Source organism: Mesocricetus auratus, unplaced genomic scaffold, assembly GCF_017639785.1.
Source record: "Mesocricetus auratus isolate SY011 unplaced genomic scaffold, BCM_Maur_2.0 Super-Scaffold_100694, whole genome shotgun sequence".
In the NCBI taxonomy this organism is placed as follows: Eukaryota; Metazoa; Chordata; class Mammalia; order Rodentia; family Cricetidae; genus Mesocricetus; species Mesocricetus auratus.
This window is the reverse complement of record NW_024429268.1, coordinates 5,679,452-5,705,468: the sequence shown is the minus strand read 5'-3', so window position 1 is coordinate 5,705,468 and position 26,017 is coordinate 5,679,452. Positions and strand designations below refer to the sequence as shown.

Below are 26,017 nucleotides of genomic sequence, written 5' to 3'. Positions count from 1 at the left end.
AGACTGAAAAGATTTTAGAGCAGAGAAAAATGTTTTTATTTCCATATCGATTGTAGAGATAGAAGGAAGGTCACCAGAGGGTGACTCCTAAAGAGATAAAGGCACTTAGTTTTCAGCAATGGTCTGATGGATCCAGTTCAAGTAGTTGCAGACCTTGGCGTAGACACCAGGTTTCCCTTTTGAAGCACAGCCATCACCCCAGGAAACGATACCCTGGAGTTGTCCGTCACAGACCACAGGACCGCCAGAGTCATACTGAGCAACAAAGATGAGATATTTAGACTTGGTTATACCTTTAGGAAAAACGGGATTCAAGACATTCTTTCGTGTTCTCAGGATATTTTTTTTGCAGGTTGCCAATCCTCCACAAAGCACTGACTGTCCTTAAAACTGCAGGTTTCAATATATTCAGTATCTCTGTCTGTATTACTTCCTTCTGCAGTCATTGTACGGGAGGGTACAGAAAAGAGTGAGGACTGCAGAGATTTCATATGACTCATAAGCTCTTTCTCTTTCATATGGACTCAACCCTACAATGCAAGGCTACTTGGGTTTACAGTTTACACAACATCAGCTCTTGGGCCTCTTACCTATAATATTCATCGTCACATCACAAAGAGAAAACCAGCATATGTTTTCTCAAACCCCTTCTTCACCTCCCAGACTGAGACCCAGGTGCAGATTTGCCTTTCTCCATTTCAAAGGAGAAATATGGTGAGGAAGGGAGGCAGACCATCACGGCAGAGATAGATAGCAAGAGACAGATAACAAGCGACTCACCTGGCAAGAGTCCTTTCCACCTTCCAGGAAGCCAAGACAGAACATGTTGTTAGTGACTAGATGTGAGTAGGCCTTGTGACAAGCAGACTCTGACAGGACGGGGGCATCCAGACACTGAAGAAGGGAGGGAATCTGAGAGGCTAAGGGTGAAAATCCAATTAATCACACTGACTTAGTATCTATTTCCTGTTCTGTCTATTACTTTTCATAAGAGCATTTCTCTTTCGTTTTCAAAGCTTCTTCCAGTTCTGAGGGCACCAGGCCTGAATGTGCACACACATACACACACACACACACACACACACACACACACACACACATATACACACACACATACACATACACACACATACACATACACACACATACACACACACATACTCATACACACACATACACACACATACACACATACACACACACGTACACACACACACACACACCGGTGGTGGTAGAGAAAGTACGCATACATAAAACATAAAAAAACTAAAAATGTAAAGCAATTTATAATTTAGAAGATTTCAATGGTTTTATTTATTAGTTACTCTTTCTCTGACATTAGTATCAGTCACTACTGACTCAAGTCCAGGGGCTTCCTCTGTCCTAGATGTTTATTCTATTTATAGTTTTTAGCCCATCAGTAATCAAGATGCAGTCAAACTCCTTGACACTTTTCTAAGTTCATTTTTTTTCTGTCTTGATGAGATTACTGAGGGAAATTTTCTAACTTCAGCTAGCATTTCTTAAATAGCAGGTTCAAAGTTATCCTCTGAGAACCAGACTTTGAGTGAGAATTTGTACCTACTGTCATTAAGGTACAATACTCACACTTACTACTTTATATCTCACAGAGACACTTACCTCCAGATTTCAGAAAGCCCCAGCCAGACACAAGACATTCAGAACCAGCTGATGGACATGACTTTGGCAGAGGGATTGTAGATACTTGAGAGTTGAGGGTAGCTGGTGACTTCAGCTTAATTAGCATGACGTCATTATCAGTATTCCACTTATCATAATCAGGATGGGGGATAATCTTAGCTGCATCAATGAACTGCTCACTGCCTTCAATTTCATAAATGTTGTGTTCTCCGAGACGCACTTGCAGTCGTCTGGATTTAAAGACTAAAAGTTTTAGTGTCCTTGTTCAGTTCATGTTGAGGCAGTGGTGCTGGTGAGACTTTGTGGGTATAGCTCTCAACAAGGGTGACACCAGTGGACATGTTAAGGTTGACTGGGGAAAGGCACTGAGACCTCAACAGCATGCGAACAATTGCAGGCAACTGCAACTAAGTGACAAGCCCATCGATGGGTTAATCAGTATCAAATGTCAAGCCTGAAAACATAGCGATATACTATAATATACATATACACATACATATACACATACACATACATATACATATAAAAACATACAAGTAATGTTATAGAGTTCAAGCATGTTTACACACACACACACACACACATTTAAAATATCAATTAATGAAAAAAGAGGCCATGAGTTTGAAAGAAATTAAGGAGGGGTATATGAGAGGAGGGTATGAAATGAGGTAAAGGAAAAATTACGCAACTATACAACATCAGAAATAAAAGCAACAATTTAAAATATTTAAGTATCCAACATGAATACCCCTTCCTTTCTCCAACCCCCTCAACCATGAGTGTAAACATAACTCTCCACTTAAGCACTGGGTCACTGAAGTAAGCACCCACTCGCAATCCTGGCATAGGTTACAGAATTCCTTAGTAAATGTCTCGGGTACCTGAGACACATAGCCCACCATCATCTTATAACTGGGAGGTATAGGAATGGATACCAAATATATCTTACAAAATGTTTCCAGGTGAAAAGAACATTGCTGAATATTGACTGATGCTTTCTACTTGTTGAATTCCCCAAGGCAAGAGCCAGAGGGATAGAAATAAATCTAGGGAATGGATCAAATTATTTTTCTCTGTGCTGTGGCACTGGAAGTATGACATGCTTGGTTAACCTGGTGTGCAGTTTAGTTCTGATTGAGCTATACTTCTTAGGGCTCATACTGATTGGCATTGTAAAGCTCTTAAGGATCCATCCTTTCTCCTATCTATTTTACATAGTAATTTAGGAAGATAGCAAGGATCCACCCACCTGTGTTAACATCCTTTATGATAAATTAGTATCATGGCTAATAAAACCATGGAATGACTAACGAGTCTCATAGGATCAGAATGTCTTATCTCTCAAGCATAACTCTGTATTTGCCCAAACTGAAATTGGTAATCCTAGAAGATAAAGTGATCTTAGAGATTAAGAATGTGAATAGTGGCTACTTACGGATGATAGCAGTGAGCTGCAGACAACACCCAGTGGTCAGTGATGAGAGATCCCCCACATACGTGAGATCCAGCATTCAGTGACACTTGGTAGGGGACAGAATGCTTCTGACAAGTGTAGCCCCCAACGATCCTATCATCATTCTCCTCAGTGAGGAAGGAAGCTGTGAGAGAAAAGTGAGGAGCTCTCTGTTACACGACTCTGTCATATTATTTCATGCGCCATGAGGTCTTGTGTCATACTGAGGAGAAAAAAAGACGACAATGATCTTCTGCACCACACAGTCAAGACATATCAATGTGATGGTTAACTTTGGTTGATGACTGCTTTTGGAATCACCCGGAAGACACACCTCTGTGTCTTTGTCAGGTTATTTCCATGGGGGTTTAACTGCAGAAGGAAGACTCACTCTAATCATGAGTGGCACTGTTCTGTGGGGTAGGGATCCAGACTGAACCAAAGTGGGTGGCGTGAAATCCTGGAGGGACTCCACTGCTACGTCCCTGCTTCCTGACTTCCTGACTGTCAGTATCGTAGAACCCACTTGTCTTACCTACACTCCCCTCCCCGCTCTCCCTGCCTCCCCTTCCCCACCACACACACCAATATGACCCATCCCAGCACAACTTCCCTGCCAAGGCTGACTATACTCTTTCCAATATAAGTCAAAACAGTATTTCTTTCTTAAGTGGCTCCTCTCTGGTTTTGTCACAATAGTAAGAAAAATAGCTTTAGGTAGTCTTTGGATTTTTCATTATTCTGCACCTTGAACACAGACCTTGAATACGATGATGAATAAACAAATACTTTGAAATATGTGCTTTGTTTGATTAAATATTTTCTGTTATGACATATGTATATATATATATATATTCCATTCACAAACACATACATTGTAGTGAATATACATACCCACAAATCTTATACAGATCAGAGGCTCTTTAGAAAATAAATGTTCTACCGCCACCACTCAACATCTAACCACTTAAAACCACAACCTCTTCAATTTCCATGCAGATGTGGAGAAAGCTTTGCAGTATCCTCATAAAAGTCAGGCATGGTGACATGCTCTGCAGTCCCAGTCCTGGGTGCAAGTGAGAGCAAATGGGGACAGAGACGATAACCGGAACCCACTACCCAGTCAGTGGAGCTGAAAATAGAAAATTTCAAGTGCAGTAAGAGACCCTGTCTCAAAAATGTAAGGTAGGGAATGACAGAGAAAGATACACAAAGACAACCTCTGATCTTCACATCCACAGATGAGTACACCGGCACACACCAGCATACACCAGCGTGTGGGTACACACACACACACACACACACACACACACACACACACACACACCACAAAAGGAAACCTTCTAGGAGTTTTCCTGGTGTATGTTTGTGGTAGTTGATGAAATGTTAAAATGGAAAAGCTACTTCCATAAGTTAATAAAAAGGGAACTTTTAAATGCTGTGAGAGAATATTCTGTCCTATAAAGAAGTGATTAATCAACTTCTTTCTTGGAGTCTAGAATAAATTGTCTTATCATTTGGAAGTTTATGACTTCTAGACTAACAGGTGTACAGTGAGTTTCAGGACAGTATGAACAAACTATAGGTGAAATTGCTATATCAATGAAACAACATCTGTTTATTATCTGACTGTCCTTCCAACATCAAGCAAGTTATTCAGCATTCTCATGTTTTTCAACTATCTACTGAGATTTATTACAACTCCACATGCATTTTATTCAAAAATCTTATTTCTATTATCTAATACTTCAAATAAGTTAGAAAAGAAATGTCTAGACAAGTACAAAAATGCATTACATTTATACTGGTTTTACATAGGAAAAGTAAATATCAAATTTTAAGAATGAAAATTTAGTAGCATTACAAACAGTATTAAAAAGTACTTATCTCTGCTTATCATAACTGCATGCCTTGTGAGTTTATATTAGAGATATTTCACTTAAAAAGTTGTCTGAAAACATAGCCCAAGATTTTTATCAGTGAGGAAAAAAATATTTTCACTGCTGGGATTTTTTTTTTGGTAAATTACTGCCCCTGCAGTGTTCATGGCTCTCAGGTTTTGGTGATCACAGCCCCACCAAGGAGCACAGACTACTTTTGCTCCGAATTCTTAGAAGTCAGTGGGAGTGTGTGTGTGTGTGTGTTTATGTGTGTCTTTGCTATCCTTTCTCTCCTGTTCTAAATTCCTGGAGTCTACAAGGAAGACCAAAACACCATGTGATTCTTCACGAGGCCTCCTCTCTGAATCAATTTTTGATGCTGTGAATTTCTACTTTCAAGGGAGATTTAATCTCTGTCAAGCATGGGTACTGTACACTCATGTACCTTTTAAGCTTCTTGCTTATCGCCCTTATGTGCAATGAGCATTGCTGTTCCCTCCTCCTCCCCCTCCCCACGCATAAAATAAAAACTTACAATTCAGGAACTTGCAGATTCATTCATTTCAAAGACTCACCAACAGTTCGCAGGAGAACAGAGAAGAGTATCTTCATGGCTGCGCACTGGATCAGAACAGGTAACAAGACTGAGGTTTGATCTCATGGGTAGTTATACCTCCACATCCATCAATGACAGCCACGGTCTCAGGTGCCAAAAAAGTGGTTTCACTGGGAAGTCACAAGTCTAAACTTAGAATCCTATTCTGTGACAGGTGGGGTATAATTCAAGACTTAGTTAGCATTTTCCCAGCAAGTTATGGGAAAGGAAGTTGCAAACCCACCTGGCAGGAACTGGTTCTCCTAAAAGGAAAAAAAATTGGTATGAGGTCACAGATAACCGCTAAAAGTTTCCAGACTCTCAGCCAAATATCTTGATAGTTGTTTTGCTGACATGTGAATTATTTTCCAAGAGGATATCATAAAGACCTACTATGGTAATTGTTATTATTAATGGAATAGATTGTAACTGTTATTATTAATAGAATAGATTGTTGTCCTGGTGCAAGTAATCATCTTATTATTTAAAATATAGTCAATTAAGAGGAAAAGAAAAGTAGTTATATTAACTTTTTCCTAGACCTTACCAAGTATATGGAATGTAGAAATCCGATTTACATGGAGCTTCAATTTCTCTGGAAGAAATGATCCAGTTACCTGTGGATAAGAAGGAAAAATAAATGGCTGAAAAATTCTAGAAATAAATAATTCTTAAGTTTAAAGTGACTTTGGCCATGCACAGTGGCATGTGATTGTATTCTCTGAACCTGAGAGAGAGTCAGGCAGATAAAGAATTTGAGTCATTACATATTCAAGGCCAACTTAAGCTCTGTAGCATGACCTTGTGTTAAAGAACATGATTATAATGAATCAAAGGATTGTGCTTATTTTATTAGCAGTTAGTGAGGTTACTCTTTTACTTTGAATAACTATAAACTAAACTTCTATTTTATATGTAGATAAATTAAATTCTATGTGAGATTTTTACTTTTTGTCTTATTGTGCATTTAGTGGAGGTCCTGAAATGCATTCTCCCTGGGTAAGGCTATGAGTGTGTTCTAAGTTCTCCATAGAAGTTTATTCTCCTGACAGCTATATAAGATGCCTGATGAAGTCAGTAAAGACAGTAATATAAGTGACCAAAGTGGTACAGTGCTTTACTAATAGCACACAACAAGCTGGTGGAATCAGTCTGTGTTCTTGTCAGATTGATGCAGAATTCTTCATCAATTATAATGGTTGTGGAGTCTCTACCACAGAAGAAATTCAGTGCATCAAATCATTTGGTCACGACAGACAACACTATGAATATTATGCTGCTTTAATGTTACTTTTCTTTGTTCTTGGAATTTCATACATATAAAATGAAACATGATCATACCCATCCCCTGGTTTCTCCCCTTCAGTTCATCCTAAATTTCCCCAACCTGGCTCCTTACCAATCTCATCTCATCTCCCTTTTATAGTTACTTATTTTACGTGTATGTTGTGAGTTCATGCAGCTGGGTTATCTCCAGAAGACCACACTTCGTAGCACTTCTCGTCATCATCCAGCTCTTAACATCTTTTTCTTCCTCCTCCTCCTGAGCTGTGGTGGTGATGGTGATGGTAATGGTGGTGGTGATGGTGATGGTGATTGTGATGGTGGTAGTTATGGTGGTGGTGGAGGTGGTGGTTATGGTGGTGGTGGTGGTGATGGTGATGGTGATGGTGATGATGGTGGTGATGGTGATGGTAGTGGTTATGGTGATGGTGATGATGGTGGTGATGGTGGTGATGGTGATGGTAGTGGTTATGGTGGTGGTGGAGGTGGAGGTGGTGGTGATGGTGGTGGTTATGGTGGTGGTGGTCATTAATGTGGCTGTGGCGCAGAAGACATTTCTTTTTATTCTCAGTACTCTGGACAAGTATGAATCATTCCACTTACTGCTGCCTGTTACAAAATGAAACTTGTCTGACCAATACTGAGAACAACTCCTCTCTGTGGGTATAAATAAATATACAGATGGCAATCTGACAACATGACAATCTAGCAAAATATAATAGAAGGCTCTACTCTAAGGTCTATATCTACTCATCTCTGAATATTAGGCTAGAATTACAGTTCTAGGCATGGGAATCTCCCCACTTTGGAGAAGGCCTCGGTCCAATGAGAATGCAGTTAAGTGACCTAAAACAGTTGTGCCACATTTACACTAGTTGGCATGTTTTGACTGGTAGGTTGGTATTGCAGCTTACAAGGTCTAGCACTGGGTAAGATCTTAAATGTCCTCTCTCCACATCCCCTAGGCTATGGAATGGGGCTACCCACATTAGGAGAATTCTTTACTCACCAGGATCTGAGAAGCCACAATTTCATGTTTGCCATCGTGAATTCCACCACGTCCTTCCTGTCACAATGGAAGAAAAACTCTGAAATTGTGAGTCAGAATTAAACTTTCCCAAGTAAGATATTTTTGTCAAGTGGTTGATCATGACACAAATGTAAATAACAGATAATATTTGGGTAGTTTTTGTTGAGAAATTAATCATAGGCTTTTGGGACAGGTTTATAGAACAAACATAGATAAGTTTATAGGTGGGCAGCAGAGCACATTCAGGACATTGGAAGTAGAACCCAGTGAGAAGTTTTAGTGGCAGTCTGAAACACCAGACTGTGGACAGAAATGGAAACAGTTGAGACAGCACCGAGATCTTTGGGAGAAGCCTGACATTTCAGGCAACATGAAGAAGGATCAGACTGCACTCGGGGAGCTTGTCAGTGGGCTATGCATGAAAATGAGTATAATGCCCAAGTTGCAATACAGACCTTAGAGGAACAAGGAAAAGACACTCTGCTGAGAAAATCTGGTAGCTTTGAGTTATACCTGCCTGAGAGAGAGGGCATATGTACTGTGTGTGGCAAGGCCACAGTGTGGAGCTGCCTAATTTCTAGGAGCTAAATGATGCCAGCATGTGTCACAGACACTTCACAAAAAGCCACATCATTTAATACTTACTATCCAGAGTTTGCATTTTGCTTTGGTTCATTCTTCCCTTACTATTCCGCACTTTACTAATTGAAATGCCTACTTTGGTCCATTGTATGTTGGAAGCATGTAACTTTTTTTGTGAATTTGCAGGAGCTTAGAGCTAAGATTGCATTGAGTCTCAGAAGGATTTAGTACTAGGGCTTTCGAAAACACAAGGAACTGTAAAAGTAACAAGAACTACGAGAAATCAGCCTGTGTTTTGTGAACAAGCTCTATGGAAATTTTGTCAAAGCAGCCTGAGCTAACAAAGGAAATAGAAGAGGAGGAGAGAGTAGGTCATGGGGGGTAGAATAGGGGGAAAACAGGATGAAAAATACCATAATAGAGGGAGTCATAGGTTTGAAGAGAGATCTGGCACCAGTGAGACCTCCAGTGATCTAAAGGGATGACACCAACTGGCAAGCTAATCAATAGTGGAGAGACCACCTTAAATGTCCATTCCTGATAATGAACTTGACGTCTGCCTGATATGCAATCCTAAAACCTCCATCCAGTGGCTGATGGAAGCAGAGGCAGACACCCACCTATGGGGCCCTGGACAGTAGATCAGTATTTATCCCTGGCATACAAATGGACTTTGTGTGTCCATAACACAAAGAGGGATGCTCAGCCTGGACTCTTAGGGGAGTGCCTGGACCCTACCCTGAGCGGAATGACAGACTCTGGATATCCCCTATGTGGAAGGAAGTGGGAATAGGGTGGGAGGGTGGGGGGTGGGGTGCGAGAGGAGGGGAGGGAGAAGGAACTGGGATTGACATGTGAAGCAATCTATTTAAAATTAAAGTAATAAAGTGTAATGAAAAACAAAGGAAATACAGTTTCCTTCTTATCCTCAAGGGTGTATATTTATTTTGCTTTTCAAAAACTTCCATTTACTCTAATATGCTTTGTTTCAAGCTCATTATGTCCTAAATTTCCCTTGATCATTCCATATAATCCCAGGAATTCTTTGTAGGATCTTCTATAACAAATTTTTAATTTGGTGAGAGAAGGAAAGAAGATGAATAAACTTGGTTGTGTTCCACTCTACAGGCAGAGATAAAAGAATGCAGATGATAGTTTCTTTACCGGAGGAATATGACAAAAGACTGACATGCTCAAATTAACTTCTCTAAGGTGTGTTTCAATTACTTTTACCATTGTTTGAACAAAATACCTAAGCAAAGCAACTTAGGAAGGAATTTCGGCACATATTTTGAGAAGAAAGTACATCCTTGTGGGGAAGGCATGGTCCAGAACCATGAGGGTGATGGTTGCGTTTCATCTAGAGGCAGACAGCATTGAGAGATGAGAGGGAGAGTCACAGCCTGCTTTGTCCTTCACATGCACTCTAGAGTCAAACCCAGGCAAATGATTCTGCTCATACTTAACACAGATTTCCCCCACCTCGGTTAACAAAGTTATAAAATATTTCATAGACATGCACAGAGATTTATTTCCAACTTTATCAGAGACCATGTTAAGTTAAATGCCAATAAAAGCCACCTCACATTGGGAGTGAAAAAAACTGTCATTAAATGTTCTTTTTTTTAAAGATTTATTTATTTATTATGTGTACAGTATTTTGTCTTCATTAATGCCTGCATGCCAGAAGAGAGTACCGGATCTCATTACAGATGGCTATGAGCCAACATATGGTTGCTGGGAATCGAACTCAGGACCTCTGGTAGAGAAGTCAGTACTCTTAACATCTGAGCCATCTCTCCAGCCCCATTAAATGTTCTTACGCGCTAAAATAACTATTTGTCATAGGAAGACAAAATTTCTTGGGTTTAATAAGGTTTCTAGGAATAAAAGTGTCACATGTTTATTCTATTTAGACAACTTTACTGAGTTAAATTGATCTTAAGCATATGTAGGTGTGTATATCATGTTAATAGGAGAATTAACTCTTAGTGAAAAACAACACCGTTGGTATGAAATCACTGTTACCTATACTGTGTATTTTTGTGACAATGTATGTATATATATAAGTAGCCAGGCTTTTAAGTGTAAGTATTAATTCATTAAGTTTAGTTATAAAAGAATATAAGCATGAGGTTCACAATTCAGTGATATCTTTAAGTTTCTAGTTATAAGAGATACATCTATCTCTTTTTATCATATTTAATAACAATTGAAAAAATGGTCAGAATGCAGTTATGTTGAATCAAAATTTTTGTCCTATAGAAGTAGCTCCTTTGATAGGGTCCCTATGTTCAAGATGCTCAAGAAAAGCCAGTTCTAGAATCCATGCTTACGATGCCAATTAAAAGAACCATGTTAATAGTGGAAAGCAGAAAAGGACATTTATCAATGTGGCTGTTATGAATATGGCATAAGTGGGATGCTTGGTATATCCCATGATGACCGGTGAGTGCCAAACGATGGGTGAGAGATGGACAGAGACTTATAGACAAAATTTACGTGGAAAGTTTACTGCGGAAAGAACATGACTACATGGTGTATATCCTAACACTTTGTGTCTGGCTAACAGGAAAGTTTATGAACTAATGTATCTAATGTAGAAAATTAAAAGGAAGTCCAACATTGAGTTTGTGATATGGAAATTACACCTATTTTGGGAGGACCAAGGTTACAATTGAAGTTACTGGAGAAAATGAGAAAAGAAAGCATTGGTTGTCTGTAGTTTGCTTAGAAATGTTTGTCTAAAATTGGACTTAGGAAGCCTTGTCTTCAGAAAGTATTAGATGTAGTTAAAACAACACAAGACAATGGGAATAATGTCTATGGAGTATCTTGGGACTTATGAAATCCAACAGAAGGATATGAAGTGGTAAATTTATCTGAAGGCCCTTGGATAAAGAGTCCCTGTAAATAAAGCAGAGTTCCAGCCACCTAAGATATTGTCCAGAGTGTGCTTTACAATATTCAAACACCAAGGTTCTCCAGATTTTCAGACACAATTCATGTGATCCTAGACAGAAGCCGATTCTGTTGGCAAAACTTGATGACCTTCATTTGGTGACTGTTTTGCAAACATGCAAAAAGAAAGTGGTGAAATTATGTGGGTGACTCCCAGCAGATTTCAAAGGAAAACCTGGGGATCTAGATAAGCATACAAGTTCATAACACCTTTAGTAATCCCTTGACAGTGTGTGTGGCTTGTGTAAGTGTCATGGTGAAACCTACATCACAGTAAAGATTTTTTAAAAAACGGAAATGCCGGCAACATGGAGTGTACGAAGAGTAGATTTAATGTCTTGATTGAATAAAGACAAGAGAAACACCCTGTTCATATGGGCTAGCTAACAGCCCATGGTTTCATGAGTTGAACTTAATCCTCAGTCCAAGGTCCAATTTTGGGAGGTGGGGTTCAATGAGGAAACATGGCTAACGGGGCCATGGGTTTACATGTTATATCTAGTTATATCAAATAAGTTCTCACTCATTATATTCAGACTGTCATGAAGTGCTGAATCAATCTTCTTTGCCAATAGCTTCTGCCACCATGATTTTACTGAACAAGTATATGAAGTCAAGTAATGATAGACTCAATCCTCTCAAAGCAAGACTACAGGGCGTTTGGTCCTCTCTTAAGCTGTTATGTCAAGTAGTCTTAACAGAGTTACAAAATTATGCTACCACATATTTTGTGGTTTCATACACAAGTTCTTTGGACAAATTTTTAAGCTAACAGGAAATGACCCACAAAATAGTGATTCTTCCTCTGTACCATATGGCTAACGATGATGCTATATTTCATGGCAGATGTTTAATGGAAGATATTTAGGATTAGAAGTTTATCATGCGCAATTAGCTAATTATATTTTCTATCCTTTCACAACTCAGCCATTTCTCCAGCCAGAGCTCCAGGAGTTCTGCTGAAGAGATGAGAGACTGTAAAAGTCAGGGGTGTTAAGGTCATGACTGGGGAATCCACAGAGACAGCTCATGGACTCAGGACTTAGGGAGCCTGCATGGGACGGACATTGACACTTTGCATGAGTTTGACAGTTGGTTAGTCTGGTCTGTCCGTGAGGCTCCTAGCAAAGAAATCATGACCTGTCTCTAGCGTGTTTAGCTGGCTGTTGGGAACCTATTTCCCATGCTGGATTGCCTTGCCCAGCCTTGATGCAGGGGAAGAAGCTTAGTTCTGCCTCAATTTGATGTGTCGTGCTTTGTCCACATGCATGGGAGGACTGCCCTCTCTGAATGGAGACAGAGGAAGAGTGGATGGAAAGAGGCATGAATGGGAGGTGTCGAGAGGGAATGGGAGCGAAGGAGGGAAGGTACATTGTGGTCCATAATTAAATGACAAATAGTAATAAAAAGATTGGGTAGCAATGAATATAACTTTAATGTATAACCTTTCAATATATGCACAATTAACTTCTAACAGACAAATTAATTTGCTCATGTCTCAGAGAAGAAAGAATAGTGGCAGTGCCATGAAAATTTGAGTGTTTGTGGGAAGACGTGTGAGAGAAAATTTAGGTAGAAAAGGCAGTGCAGCATAGATACTACTCATAGCTTATACAAAGTTTATAGTGAGATTTGTGAGAAAATGGGGGGACTAGAATAGCTTAAGAGTTCAATTTATGATTCCAATTGACCAGAAAGGGCTGCAGTCATAAACCAAAGGACAACTTTTATTCTCAAGGTGGGAGAAAGAACTTGTTGTCTAAGTGGTGGTGGCATTGAGGGCATGAAGGATTCAAGGGTTACAGAGTTATGGAAGCTAGTATTTACATCACTAGGAAAAGCCTGGTCTTTGGAGCCACCGTGAAAATGGATTAGACTCCGTTAAGGCATCTTTGGAGTGGGCTCTGCATGAAGCGGTGCTTGAAACTCATGTTGCAATGGATACCTGCACTCTTAGAGTGTCAAGAATATGGGTCAACTGCTGAAAATGCTAGTAGCTTTGAGTTATGCCTGCCTGAGATAGAGTGTGTACTGTGTGTGGTAAGGTTCCAGAGGAGGGCTATCTAAGTCTCTTGGAACTCAGATGATACCAGCCTGTGCTCCAGACACTTTGCAAAAAGCATCATTCTTCAGAGTTGTGTTTCTACATTGGTTCTTTCTAGCCTTCCATTCCATGCCTCCTTTTGGCATGGAAATGGCTTTCTTGGACCATTGCATTTGGAAGTATGTAATTCTTTGTGAATTTTGGGGAGCGCCATAGGCAACTGTATTTGCTTTGTGACTCAAAGGTGATTTTGGACTTTGGATTTTGGTCACGTGGAACTGTTATGAGAGCAAAAACTCATGAGAAATTTACTTCTCTTTTGAAGCTGGATCCTTTGAAATGTTTTTCATGGTAGCTTGAGCTACAGAGACAGTATCCTTCTTTTCCTTAGTTCTGAGAACATATATTTTTCTTTTCTATATTCATCCATTTATTCCACTATGCTTTGACTCAAGCCCATTCTGTCCTTAATTTCTCTTGATCATCCCAAATAATCCCAGGAAGCATTTTCAGGGTCTTCTCTAACAATTATGTAGTTTGGTGATCATGAACAAATGGTGACTGGAAGAAATCATTTAAAAAATATGTCTGTGTCTCTTCTATAGGGTGACAGAAAAATGCAGATGACAGTTCTGTACCCAGAAAAGCATGACAGTGGAGGAGTTCATCTTCTTTCTGAAAATACCTATGGTTTACATTTGTTTTTGAACATGGTTTTAATACATATGTAACCTGTATTTGGACAAAGGCTTTGGTGACAAGAGGTGACTCAGAGGCCAAAACTTAGAGGAAAATGTATTTAAAATATTTTTTCAGGGTCTTCAGAGATTGCTCAGAGATAAAGGGCATACATTATTCTTGCAGTAGATCAGAGCTGCGTTCCTAGACCTGGAGGCTCTAAAATCCCTGTATCTGCAGAATAAAGACATCTAACACCTCTTGCCCCTATAGGCACCTTGCTTTCATACATGTACCTCCACACAGGCATATATATATATATGTGTGTGTGTGTGTGTGTGTGTGTGTGTGTGTGTGTGTGTGTGTGTAATTGGAAAAATTCTTAAAATTTCTTCATCTTGAGTTTTAAGTCATCAAGTATCATAGAAATTCTCAGCATTTAAAATATCATGAAGAAAAGTAAGGAAGGAAGGCACAGCATGTGTCTTAGGGCATATAAGGAAGGCACCAGGCATAAGGACTGTTCATACTCAATTTCAGTTTGTCAAGAAAATACTTGATCAGTTAATAATTTGTAGTATCTGCAGTTTCATGTTATCAGTCGTAAGTTATGAATACACAAACAGGAATGAAGCAAGCTGAAAGAGTTGTATATGAAAACAATATCTTTAAAAGTATGCATCATACCTATTAATAAACAATTAATTATAATACAAAATATACTGATAATTGCAAGTACATTCCCCACCATCTTGGTGTCCATTCTTTCACATCAACATAAGCATAAAGTCATGTTCTTTTCTTTCTGACAAGAGTGACTCTGGTGGCCCTGTCATCTGTGATGGAGAGCTCCAGGGCATTGTCTCCTGGGGTGATGGCTGTGCACTGAGAGGCAAGCCTGGTGTCTACACCAAGGTCTGCAACTACTTGGACTGGATCCAGGAGACCATGGCTGCCAACTGAGTTCTCTTCCCTTCCATAAATCACCTGTTCCTTATCCTTTCTCTACTTTCCTCCTCTTGAATTGAGATCAGAATAAATAAATTTTCTTTTGCTCTATCTCTGTGAATGCTTTATTCTTACATCTTATTACTTGGAGCTCTCTGAAAATTTGATGCTTAATGAGAACAAAGTTTGAGAGCTGAGAAGATTGTAAATAATTAAGCATTCATCTAACGATAAGGGTTTATTCATGTCCTTCTATGGTATGTGATATATAGCAGATACAGTGAGGAACGTGCTTGCAATTATCAGTGTATTTTTGCATGATAATTGTTAATGATTTATTATTAGGTAGAATACATTTTGTTTTAAAATATATCTAACATACACCCCTCTTCAAGCTTGCTTCATGGTACATTGTATATTTATAACTTAAGATAGATAACAGGAGACATCAATTATTACAAATTACCCTAGTTATCCAAGTATTTCTTAGAAAACTGACATTTAGCATTAACACTCCCGATATGTGGTGCATTTCATTCCCTAAGACACAGTGCTGTATCTTCCTTATTTTTCATAATCTTTAAAGAGCTGAGAATCTCTATGATCCTGGTGACTGAAAACTCAAGATGAATAAATATTAATATTTTTCCAGTTATGCATGTGTGTGTGTGCCTGTGTGGAGGTACATGCATGAAAGACAGATGCCTGTAGAGGGAAGATTCTTTTGTTCTTCAGGTGCAGGTATTTTACAGCCTCCTCATGTGGTTGCTGGGAACCAAGGTCTGGCCTTCTGAAAGAATAGTATGTGCTCTTTACCTCTCAGCAATCTCTAAAGTCCTTGAAGAAACATTTCAAATACATCTGTTTTTCATGTAAAATGTGGCCTCTGAGTTACCACACTTGACCCAAGTTGTCACCCAAGTACTGACTCTGTGTGTGTGTGTGTGTGTGTGTGTGTGTGTTTTCAGAATGTAGGGGATCTCCTCTACTGTCATGTTGCCCTGGATACAGAGCTCTCATCTGCATTATTATATCAGCCTGTTGAGTGAGACACAACCAAGTTTTTCACCTGATTTCCTCTAATCACCATTTGTTCATGTATCATCAATCTAAAAGTGTTATAGAAGATGCTATAAAAGCTTCCTGGGATTATTTGGAAAGATCAAAGGAAATGAGGGACAAAATGGGCTTGTATCAAAGCACAGTGGAACAAATGGATGGGTTTAGAAAAGAAAAAGGCTGTAACCTTGAGCTAAGGAAGAGAAGCATATTGACTGAGGTAGCTCAGATTGCCATGATTAAAAAAAATTCAAAGGACCCAGCTTCAAAAGAGAAGTAAATTTCTCAGTAGTCTTCTCTCTTGTAACAGTTTAAAGTGATCAAATCACAAGTCCAATGTCCCCTCTTAGACACAAAGCAAGTATAAGTGCAAATGAAATTCCTGCAAATTCACAGTTACATACTTCCAAAATGTAATGGTCTGATAAAGACGTTTCCATGCCAAAAGGGAGGCATGGATTAGAAAGGAAACAATGAGTCAATGGAAAAACGCAACTCTGAAGAATAAGCATTTAACCATGATGCTTTTGTGACATATCTGGAGTACATGCTGGTGTCATCTGACTTCTAAGAGTCTTAGACAGCCCACCTCTGTTGCCTTACTATACACAGTACACATTCTCTCCCAGACAGACATAACTCAAAGTTAATGGCTTTTTCCTCTCTCTCTCTCTCTCTCTCTCTCTCTCTCTCTCTCTCTCTCTCTCTCTCTCTCTCTCTCTCTCTCTCTCTCTCTCTCTCTCTCTCTCTCTCTCTCTCTCCCCCTCTCTCTCTCCCCCTCTCTCTCTCCCCCTCTCTCTCCCCCTCTCTCTTTCTCTCTCTCTCTTTCTCTCTCTCTCTTTCTTTCTTTCTTTTGCAAATGACCCATCATACATCATATTCTTGACATCTCTCAGACTGTAGGATTTCACTATAACTTGGGCTTCAAGCCCAGCTTCAAGCATAGTCCACTCCTAAGCTTCCTTAATAGGATTTAATCCTTCTACACAGTGGCTGAAAGGATGAGCTTTTCCTAATGATCTAGATGAAAGCTTTTATAACTCTGTAATACTCGGATCTTCATGCCTACAATGCTACTACCATTCAGATAACAAGTTCTTCTTCCACCTTGAGGAGGGAAGTTATTCTTTGGTTTATGACTACAATAGCTTCTGGGCCATTGCAATCATAAATATACATCTTTTGCAGTGTTCTAGTCTCTCATTTGCTCACAGTTCTCACTACAAGCTTTGTATAAGTTGGAATAATAACCTGACCACTGATCCTTTGCTTCCTAAATTTCCTCTCAAGTGTCTTCCCACAAACAGTCAAATTATTGGAGAACTCTTAGTATTCTTTCCTCCCTGAGACACTAGAGTAGTCATCTGTCTGTTAGAAACTCACTATGGAAGGAATTGAAATCTTATATGTAAAAATTATACTCATAGTTACCTAACTAGCATTATACACTTCTAATCTTAAATATCTGCCATGTATGCATCTGTCATCAAATATAGCACCATCACTAGCCATACAGTACAGAGGAAGAATACCTACTTTGTAGTCATTTCATGGTAGTTTAAAGTCTCCAGGGAACTTGTGCATGCATCATAGAAACCATAAAATATGTAGTGGCCAAATTCTGTAACTCTGTGAAGATCACTTCACATAACAACTTAAGCAAAGAATGACCTAGGCTCTTGGGTGCGATTTTTGAGCCTGACATTACTTGGATTCATATACTTGTGCAGTAAATCATGGTGGCAGAAGCTATTGACAAAGAAGACTCAGCACTTACTAACAGCCAGAATATAAATGAGAAGTTACCATGACTAGATATAGCATGCAAAAATATGGCCCTATTAGACACTTTTCCCACTCAACACCACCTCCCAAAATTGGACTACAAACTGAGAATCCAGTTCAGTATGTGAAAGCATGGGCTGTTTTTCATAGTTTCATGCTAGAGGCCATTATCATTTATAAACAGCAGGTGACAATTAATATTCTATGTGTCAATCCACCAGAAATACATTCTCTGATGCAGACAATTACAAAAGCAAGACTGCAGAATCTTTTGTTTCTGTTCTATTGCATTTTCCCCTAGTGATTGTGGGGAATTCCCCACTGCATGTAATTAGTATGTGTGCATCTCACGATTACATCAGGATCTACTGTGCATTTCCATCTGTGGATTTTTAAGATCGCTCCTGCTTAGCTTCTTTGTTTTGTTGATATGAATAGCATTGACCTATACACAGTTTTGATGAAACGTATAGAAGAAATGCTAATCAAAGCAGGGCTTATAAATTCCATCTAAGAGCTGTCTTGGATTACAGCTTAGCCTGACATTAAGAAAACAGTTGTATTTCCCCAGCTGCCAAGATAGCTGATTTAAAACTCCAAAGGAGATTTAGAGTAGACCTGACACCTTGCTAATGGGTTTTAAGATAAACTATTCCCAGAAAACTGCAATTGTATTCACAGGCACATATAGCCAGCTGTCTGGTTTGTTGACCAAGGTAACAAATTGAGGTCAAATTGTCGTGTCAGTGTCTCTGCTAGGTCTGACTGATAACACAGGACAGTGGTTAACACTGTGCAAATTCATAACCTCAGCTTTATGGATTTCATTCAGATGTACCACAGGGAAAGATTCTCTAACTGCCAAGGGCTACAAAAGATAATTTGACTTCATAGCCCTGAGAGTCACAAGCTTTCTTTGATGTGGTCAAGGGTTACGCACAGGGCATAAAATACTTTCTATGATTTAAATCACCGTGTCTTGGGAAGTTCCAATTTAAGCTTATACTAAAAGATTTATGGTAAACAGGATCAATTAATGACATTTGTTCTTTTTAAACAGTCTTTGTCTGAGTCTTTGAAATCCTGACTTTTGTGACCACTATAAAAAATGTTAGTTGAAAATGTTTATACACTTAGAAATATAGGCTATAATATAAAATTTCCTTGTATTTCTTAGACTCCTAAGTAGTTTAGTTTTTGTAACTCCTTTAACATCCGTGGTAAGACTATTTTTTTTAGATAAGGTAACAAAAGACTGATACTTTCTTTGCAGCTGCAAGCTATCAATCCACCAATTAGGGAGTTGAGTGAGAGAAAGTGCTCCTTCCTTGCTACATGACAAGTTATCAAGTTGATTGTACAAGAGTTGTCAGGATGACTCTGTTCCTTATTATTTACTCAGCAATGAAATGCGACCTTCGAATGTAATGCCAGACAAATTTTGTGGGTGTTTAAGCTGTGAACAAAAAGGAGTTTGAGAAGTAAACATGAGAGAATAGAGAAACCATCAGAATAAGAGTGTCTGTCTTTCCCCGTACCACTCAGATAGAAAAGTCTTAGCTTTTGCCCATTCCGTGCTTTTTCTCAATATCCTGGGTGTGGTCTAGGAGCTGCCTCTACATAGTCCTCTGTAGCTTAGTCCACATGAGCAGGGTGTTTCTCTTGATCTTGGTTCACTCAAGCCTTCAAATTTACCCCCTATACATTCCATGTTACTGGCATTTACACGTTTTTTTATTTATTCCTCTCTCATGTATCACACCCAGACTACAGTTTACCTTCCCTCCTCTCCTCCCACTCCCTCTCCCAGGCAAGTTCCTTCTCCCCTAGATTCATTCCTCCTCTTTTGCCCTCAGAAATGGGCAGGCCTCCCAGGCATGTCAACCGAACATGAGGTGTCAAGTTATAATAAAACTAGGCAATTCCCTAATAGTAAGGTTGGTCAAGGCAGCCTAATAGGAGGAAAAGGGTCCGTAATGCAGGCAAAATAGTCAGAAACAGCCCCTGCTCCCACTATTAGGAGTCCCAAATGAGCACCAAGCTACACATTAACATATATGCAGAGGATGTAGGCCAGACACACGTGAGCTCCCATGATCCTGTTTAGTTGATTCTATGGGTTGTTTTATTGTAGTGTCTTGAACCTCAGGCTCCTACAATGCTTCTTACCTCATTCTGCAGGATTTTCTGAGCTCTGCCTAATATTTGGCTGTGAGTCTCTTCCATCAGTTGTTGGATGAAGCCTCTCTGATGTTAATTTTAGTAGGCGAGTATAGCAGAGTAACATTAGGAATTGTTTCATTGAATTTATCTCAGGTCTCTCAACTATCCAGCCTCTGATTCCTAGCTCTTCAGACATTGTCAGGCATGTACTCCCTCTCTCGGCATGGGTCTCATTGGGCCAGTCATTGTGGCCACAGCGTTCTTTGCCATCTTTACCTTGGAACATCTTGGTGGCAGGAGAAATTGTTGGCCTGATGTTTTGTGGCTGGGTTGGTGTCCCATCCCTCCTTTAGAAGCATTGTCTGCTTACAGAAAATGATCAGTTAAGCTTTAGTTCCCCCATTATCAGGTGTTTTCTCTATAACAACTCTTGTAAACTCCTGCGAGTTTCCATTGAGCTAGGTTTCTACCTCATCCTGAAATTCTCCCCAGTTTCATTCATCTCTCCAAGTACTCTTTCCCCTACCCCCATCTGTTCCCTACTGTTCCTATTCCCAACCTCTTCTAGTCCACCTTCAAAATCTCTTCTCTTTCTCCTTCCATGGGAGATCCACACAGCACCTCTTGAACAATCCTTTTTATATAGCCTCACTGGTTATATGAATTTTCACATTGTTATCCTTGATTTTATAGGTAACATCCACTTATAAGTGAATACATGCCATGTTTGTCTTTCTGGGGCAGGGTTCCCTAACTCAGAATGATTATTTTTTCTAATTTCACCCATTTTGTTACAAATTTCATGATGTCATTGTTTTAAGAGCTGAGTAATTTACCATTGCATAAATGTACCACATTTTCTTCATCCATTTTTCAGATGAGGAACAACTAGGATATTTTAACTTTCTGGTTATGGTGAATAAAGCTGCAATAAATGTGGGTGGACAAGTGTCCATGTTGCAGGATGGAGTATCCTTTAGACAAATGCCTAAGAGTATAGTTAGGTCTTGAGGTAGATTGATTCTCAGTTTTCTGAGGAACCACTGCACTGAATTCCAAAGTGGCCGTACAAGTTTTCACTCACACCAGAAGTTGATGGGTGTTTCTTTTGGTTGGTCCACATCCTCCCCAGCATGAGCTGTCAGTTATGTTTTTATTCTTAGCTGTTGTGACAGGTGTAATACACAACATCAAATTTATTTTTATTTGCATTTCTCTGATGGCTAAGGGTAATGAACATTTCTTTATGTGTTTCTCTGTCACTTCAGATTCCTCTGTTGAATATTCTGTTTAGATTTGTGCTCCAATTTTTTAATCAGATTATTTGGTTTGATGATTCTAGTTTCTTGAATTCTCTATATGTTTTTGATATTAGCCCTGAGTCAGATGAGTTGGTGAGGATCCTTTTCTGTTCTGTAGGCTGCCATTTTGTCCTATTGGCAGTGTCCTTTGCCTTTCAGAAGCGTTTCAGTTTCACAAAGTCCCATTTATTGGTTGTTGATCTTAGTACCTGTGCTGTCAGTATTCTGTTTTAGGAAACTGTGTCCTGTGACATTGTCTTCAAGCATGTTCCACACTTTGTCTTCTATCAGGCTCAGGTTATCAGGTTCTATGTTGAGGTCTTTGATCCACTTGGACTTGAATGTTGTGCAGTGCCATTCCCCTCTTAGACATATACCCAAAAGATGCCCATTCATACAACAAAGATGTCTGTTCAACTACATACATAGCAGCATTATTTGTAAGAGCCAGAACCTGGAAGCAACCTAGATGCCCCTCAACTGGAGAGTGGATAGAGAAAATGTGGTACATTTACACAATTGAGTAATATTCAATGAAAAAAAAAACCAATGGAATCTTGAAATTTTCAGGCAAATGGATGGCACTACAAGAAACCATCCTGAGTGAGGTAACCCAGTCACAAAAAGAGAAACATGGCATGTACTCATTCATTTTTGGATTTTAGACATGAATCAGGAGAGTGCCAGCATACAATCCCATTGCCAGAGAGTCTGGGAAACAGAACCTTCATCCAGTGACTGATGAAAGCAAAGGCAGATACCTACAGACAAACACTGAACTGAACTCCTGGAATCCAGTGACAGAAAGGGAGAACTGATGGACAAAGGTAGCCAGTTATTTCTGTCATTTCCGGAAAGTTTTGGAAGTCACCTGCTTTCACTTCCTGCTTACTCAGGTAATATTATTTTCCTTCTCAGGTATTTGACGGGGTTGAAGACTAGACAGTCACAGTTACTATCCCCTCATATCTTAGTTAAGACATTTCAGGTACAAGACTTAGACTCTTTAGGATAGGAAAGATATTGGAATAATCTTTGTTATTTGCCAAATACCTATAACCTGGAAATTTAGTATGTGTTTCTTGTTTGATGTTGTTTCTGTTGGTTGTAGTTCCGTTTTTGTGCGTGTTATTATCCTTTCTTTCTCCTGGACAATACTTAATAATTGTCTTTATTGATTTGCATTTCCCGGATGGCTAAGGATGTTGAGCACTTTCTCCAGTGCCTCTCAGCCATTTTAATAATTGTCTTTATTGATTTGCATTTCCCGGATGGCTAAGGATGTTGAGCACTTTCTCCAGTGCCTCTCAGCCATTTTAGACTCCTCTATTGAAAACTCTCTATTTAGTTCTGCAGCCCACTTTTTAATTGGGTCCTTTGATGCTTTGGAGACTTGCTTCTTGAGTTCTTTGTAAATTTTGGAGATCAACCCTCTGTCAGATGTGGGATTAGTGAATATTTTTTCCCATTCTGTGGGCTGCCTTTTTGTCTTGCTGACTGTGTCCTTTGCCTTACAGAAGCTTCTCAGTTTTAGGAGGTCCCATTTATTAATTGTTGATCTCACTGTCTGTGCTAGTGGTGTTATGTTCATGAAGCTGTCTCCTGTACCAATTCGTTCAAGGGTACCACCCACTTTCTCTTCTAAGAGGTTCCATGTGGCTGGATTTATGTTGAGGTCTTTGATCCATCTCACTCCTGTCAGAATGGCTAAAATCAAAAACACCAAGGACAGTTTATGCTGGAGAGGATGTGGTAAAAGGGGGACACTCCTCCATTGCTGGTGGGAGTGCCAACTGGTTCAGCCACTTTGGAAATCAGTATGGAGATTCCTCAGGAAAATGGGAATAAACCTACCACAAGACCCAACAACTCCACTCTTAGGCATATATCCAAAAGATGCCCATTCATACAACAAAGATGTCTGTTCCACTATGTTCATAGCAGCTTGATTTGTAATAGCTAGAACTTGGAAGCAACCTAGATGTCCCTCAACCGAAGAGTGGATAGAGAAAATGTGGTACATCTACACAATGGAGTACTATTCAGCAGAAAAAAACAATGGAATCCTGAGATTCGCAGGCAAATGAATGACACTAGAAGAAACCATCCTGAGTGAGGTAACCCAGTCACAAAAAGAGAAACATGGCATGTACTCTCTCATATATGGATTTTAGACATAGATCTGGGGAGTGCCAGCCTACAATCCCATGGCCAGAGAGTCTGGGAAACAGAAACTTCATTTAGTGGCTGATCAAAGAAGAGGCAGACTCCCTTGGTTAAGTACTGAGCTGAACTCAAGAAAGCCAGTAACAGAGAGGGAGGATGATGACCAAAGGGATTAAGACTGGCTGGTTTAACTCCCAGAAACAGCTGACCAGACAAAGGTTAACTCTTGAATCCCAGCATCAGCCTGGGAATCCAGCATGGGACTGATCAAGACCCCCTGAATGTGAGTATCAGTGAGGAGGCCTAGGTAATCTATTGAGCCTTGGGCAGCAGATCAGTACCCATCCTGAGTATACACACGGACTTTGGACTCCCATCCAACAGTGTGAGGTGTACTCTCACCCTGAACTCTTGGGGAAGGGTCTAGGCCCTGCCCTATATGAAATGACAGACTATGGTCACTCCCATGGAGGGCCTCACCCTCCCTGGGGAAATGAGGGGATAATGGGGGGGTTGGGGGAAGGGCACGGGAGGAGGGGAGGGAAAGGGAGAGAGCCCTGGAACTGACTTGTGAAGCAACCTTGTTTCTTATCTAAATTTAAACTGAAAAATAAATAAATAAAAATAAAAAAATAATTGTCTTTATTGTATAAAGTTTTGAATTAGGTATAGAACCTTCTTTTTCAGACAAAAGGGGGGAAATGTAGGAATTCTTTCCTCCAGCATCTTTGGGGTACTGGCCTTAGGGCATTGTAGAATGAGTAATAAAATCCCAGAGACAGATACTGTGGTTAAAGCTGAAGATCAGAGAAGCAAAGCGGCCAGCCACTAGAGAGTTCTCACCTCTACCAATGCTCAGACTGAAGGGCGATCCTGCCCTCAGACTGCATCTCCAGGTTGCATCTGTCTCCACCAAAACCTCAGATTGCCGGATGTTCCTGTCCCTCCTGCCTTATATTCCTCTCTCTGACCAGCCACATCATTCCTGTCTCCACCTTCTTAGTGCTGGGATTAAAGGCATGCTATCCCAAATGCGAGAATTAAATGTGTAAACTCTATTTCTCCTTTAGACTTAATCACTGTCATGTAGCCCAGGGGAGCCTTGAACTCACAGAGATACATCTGCCCATATCTCCTGAGTTCTGGGATTAAAGGTGTGCACCACCTCTGCCTGGTGTCTATGGCTGTGGCTAGCTTTGCACTCTGATCTTTAGGTAAGGTTTATATGTTATATCATAAACAAGATACCACTTCATTGCATGGCATGGACATGGGGGCTGAAAAACTGGAAGAGAAAGCTCTCTCTCTCTCTCTCTCTCTCTCTCTCTCTTTCTCTCTCTCTCTGGTGATTGGCATGGTGGGAGACACAAGGGGCAGAGAGGCTGTGTGGAATCAGCAGTGGATTCAGCCTTACTCTTTATCTGCGAGTTTGTCCCTTTATTGCTCCACTCAATAATTCAGATTTTACACCTTTGTGTATAAAATGCTTCAGACATTGTTCTTTCTTCCTTTGAGTCCCTTCTGGCCCAGGTAGCCCTCATGTCTGTTTCTGACCATCATGGTGCCTCCATTTCTCCCCTCAATTACTGATATTACAAATATGGACCATAATTTCCTCTACAGGGACATAGCGTTTATACTTGAGAATGATGTTCCCATGGTTTAGACTTGGGGATTCTTGGAAGTGAAGAAAAATACGTTTTGAATTATGAGATGGTTATGAGCTTCTGCATATCATTTTAGGAGAGGTTATGCATTGACTGTGAAATGTAGCCCACAGTCTGTTGTGTTAAACAGCTGATACTCAGTTGGTGTTGCTATTATGGAAGGTGTGGCTAAGTTGGAGATAGTCACCTAATAGGCCATGACGTTGTGTTTTATTATACACTACTAATATTTCCTCATTATTTTCTGAATTTCATCATGTGGTGATTCTCCTCTGGCACTAGTTTCTGCCAGAGCTGCTGTGCAAGTATGTGAAGCCAAGTAATGCTATATTTAATCCTCTCAAACCAAGGGCACAGATGGCTTTAAGTTGTAATGTTATATAATGTTCATACACTTGCAAACTGGCTAACACATCATTCCTTATTTCTCTGATCTATACAAAAGCTCTTTAACTACCCCGTCACGGATCCCCAAAATTGTATTATTCTGTTATACCATGTGACTGGTGGTAGTGCTGCATTTTATGACATAACTACTAAACAGGTATTTATGATTAAAAGTTTTAAATACAAGGTAAGGTATTTAGAAAGATAATTTTTTTACAAGCTGGCAATTCCTTCCATATTTACTTCCCAACAGACAAATGACTAGGTAAATGTCTCAGGGAGCAAAGAATGCTATTATTTCCCTCTAAAATTTGAGTGCTTGTAGGAAGACACTTAAATGAGAAAATTTAGGTAGAAAAGGCTGCATGGCAT

At 39.8% G+C, this 26,017-nt stretch overlaps 1 protein-coding gene across 1 annotated transcript; it reads right to left on the bottom strand.

Annotated features, from left to right (window-relative positions):
• Positions 1-12: 12 nt before the first annotated feature.
• Positions 13-21,692, bottom strand: LOC101836651 (trypsin V-A-like). The gene is made up of 7 exons (XM_040740423.1): positions 21,635-21,692; positions 6,138-6,207; positions 5,835-5,853; positions 3,098-3,285; positions 1,636-1,892; positions 781-920; positions 13-255 (listed from the first exon to the last, which is right to left on the bottom strand). Exons 1-7 carry the CDS (start codon positions 21,690-21,692, stop codon positions 106-108), a joined length of 882 nt encoding a protein of 293 aa, XP_040596357.1. The 3' UTR covers positions 13-105.
• Between the last annotated feature and the right edge of the window lie 4,325 nt (positions 21,693-26,017).

Coding starts and splice junctions, on each gene's coding strand:
- LOC101836651 (XM_040740423.1), bottom strand. CDS start 21,692: ATGCTTGAAGACAATGTCACAGGACACAGTTTCCTAAAACAGAATACT. Junction 1,893..3,097: donor GCAGCTCACTGCTATCATCC/GTAAGTAGCCAC, acceptor CTTTAAATCCAG/ACGACTGCAAGTGCGTCTCG. Junction 256..780: donor GTGGAAAGGACTCTTGCCAG/GTGAGTCGCTTG, acceptor TTTGTTGCTCAG/TATGACTCTGGCGGTCCTGT.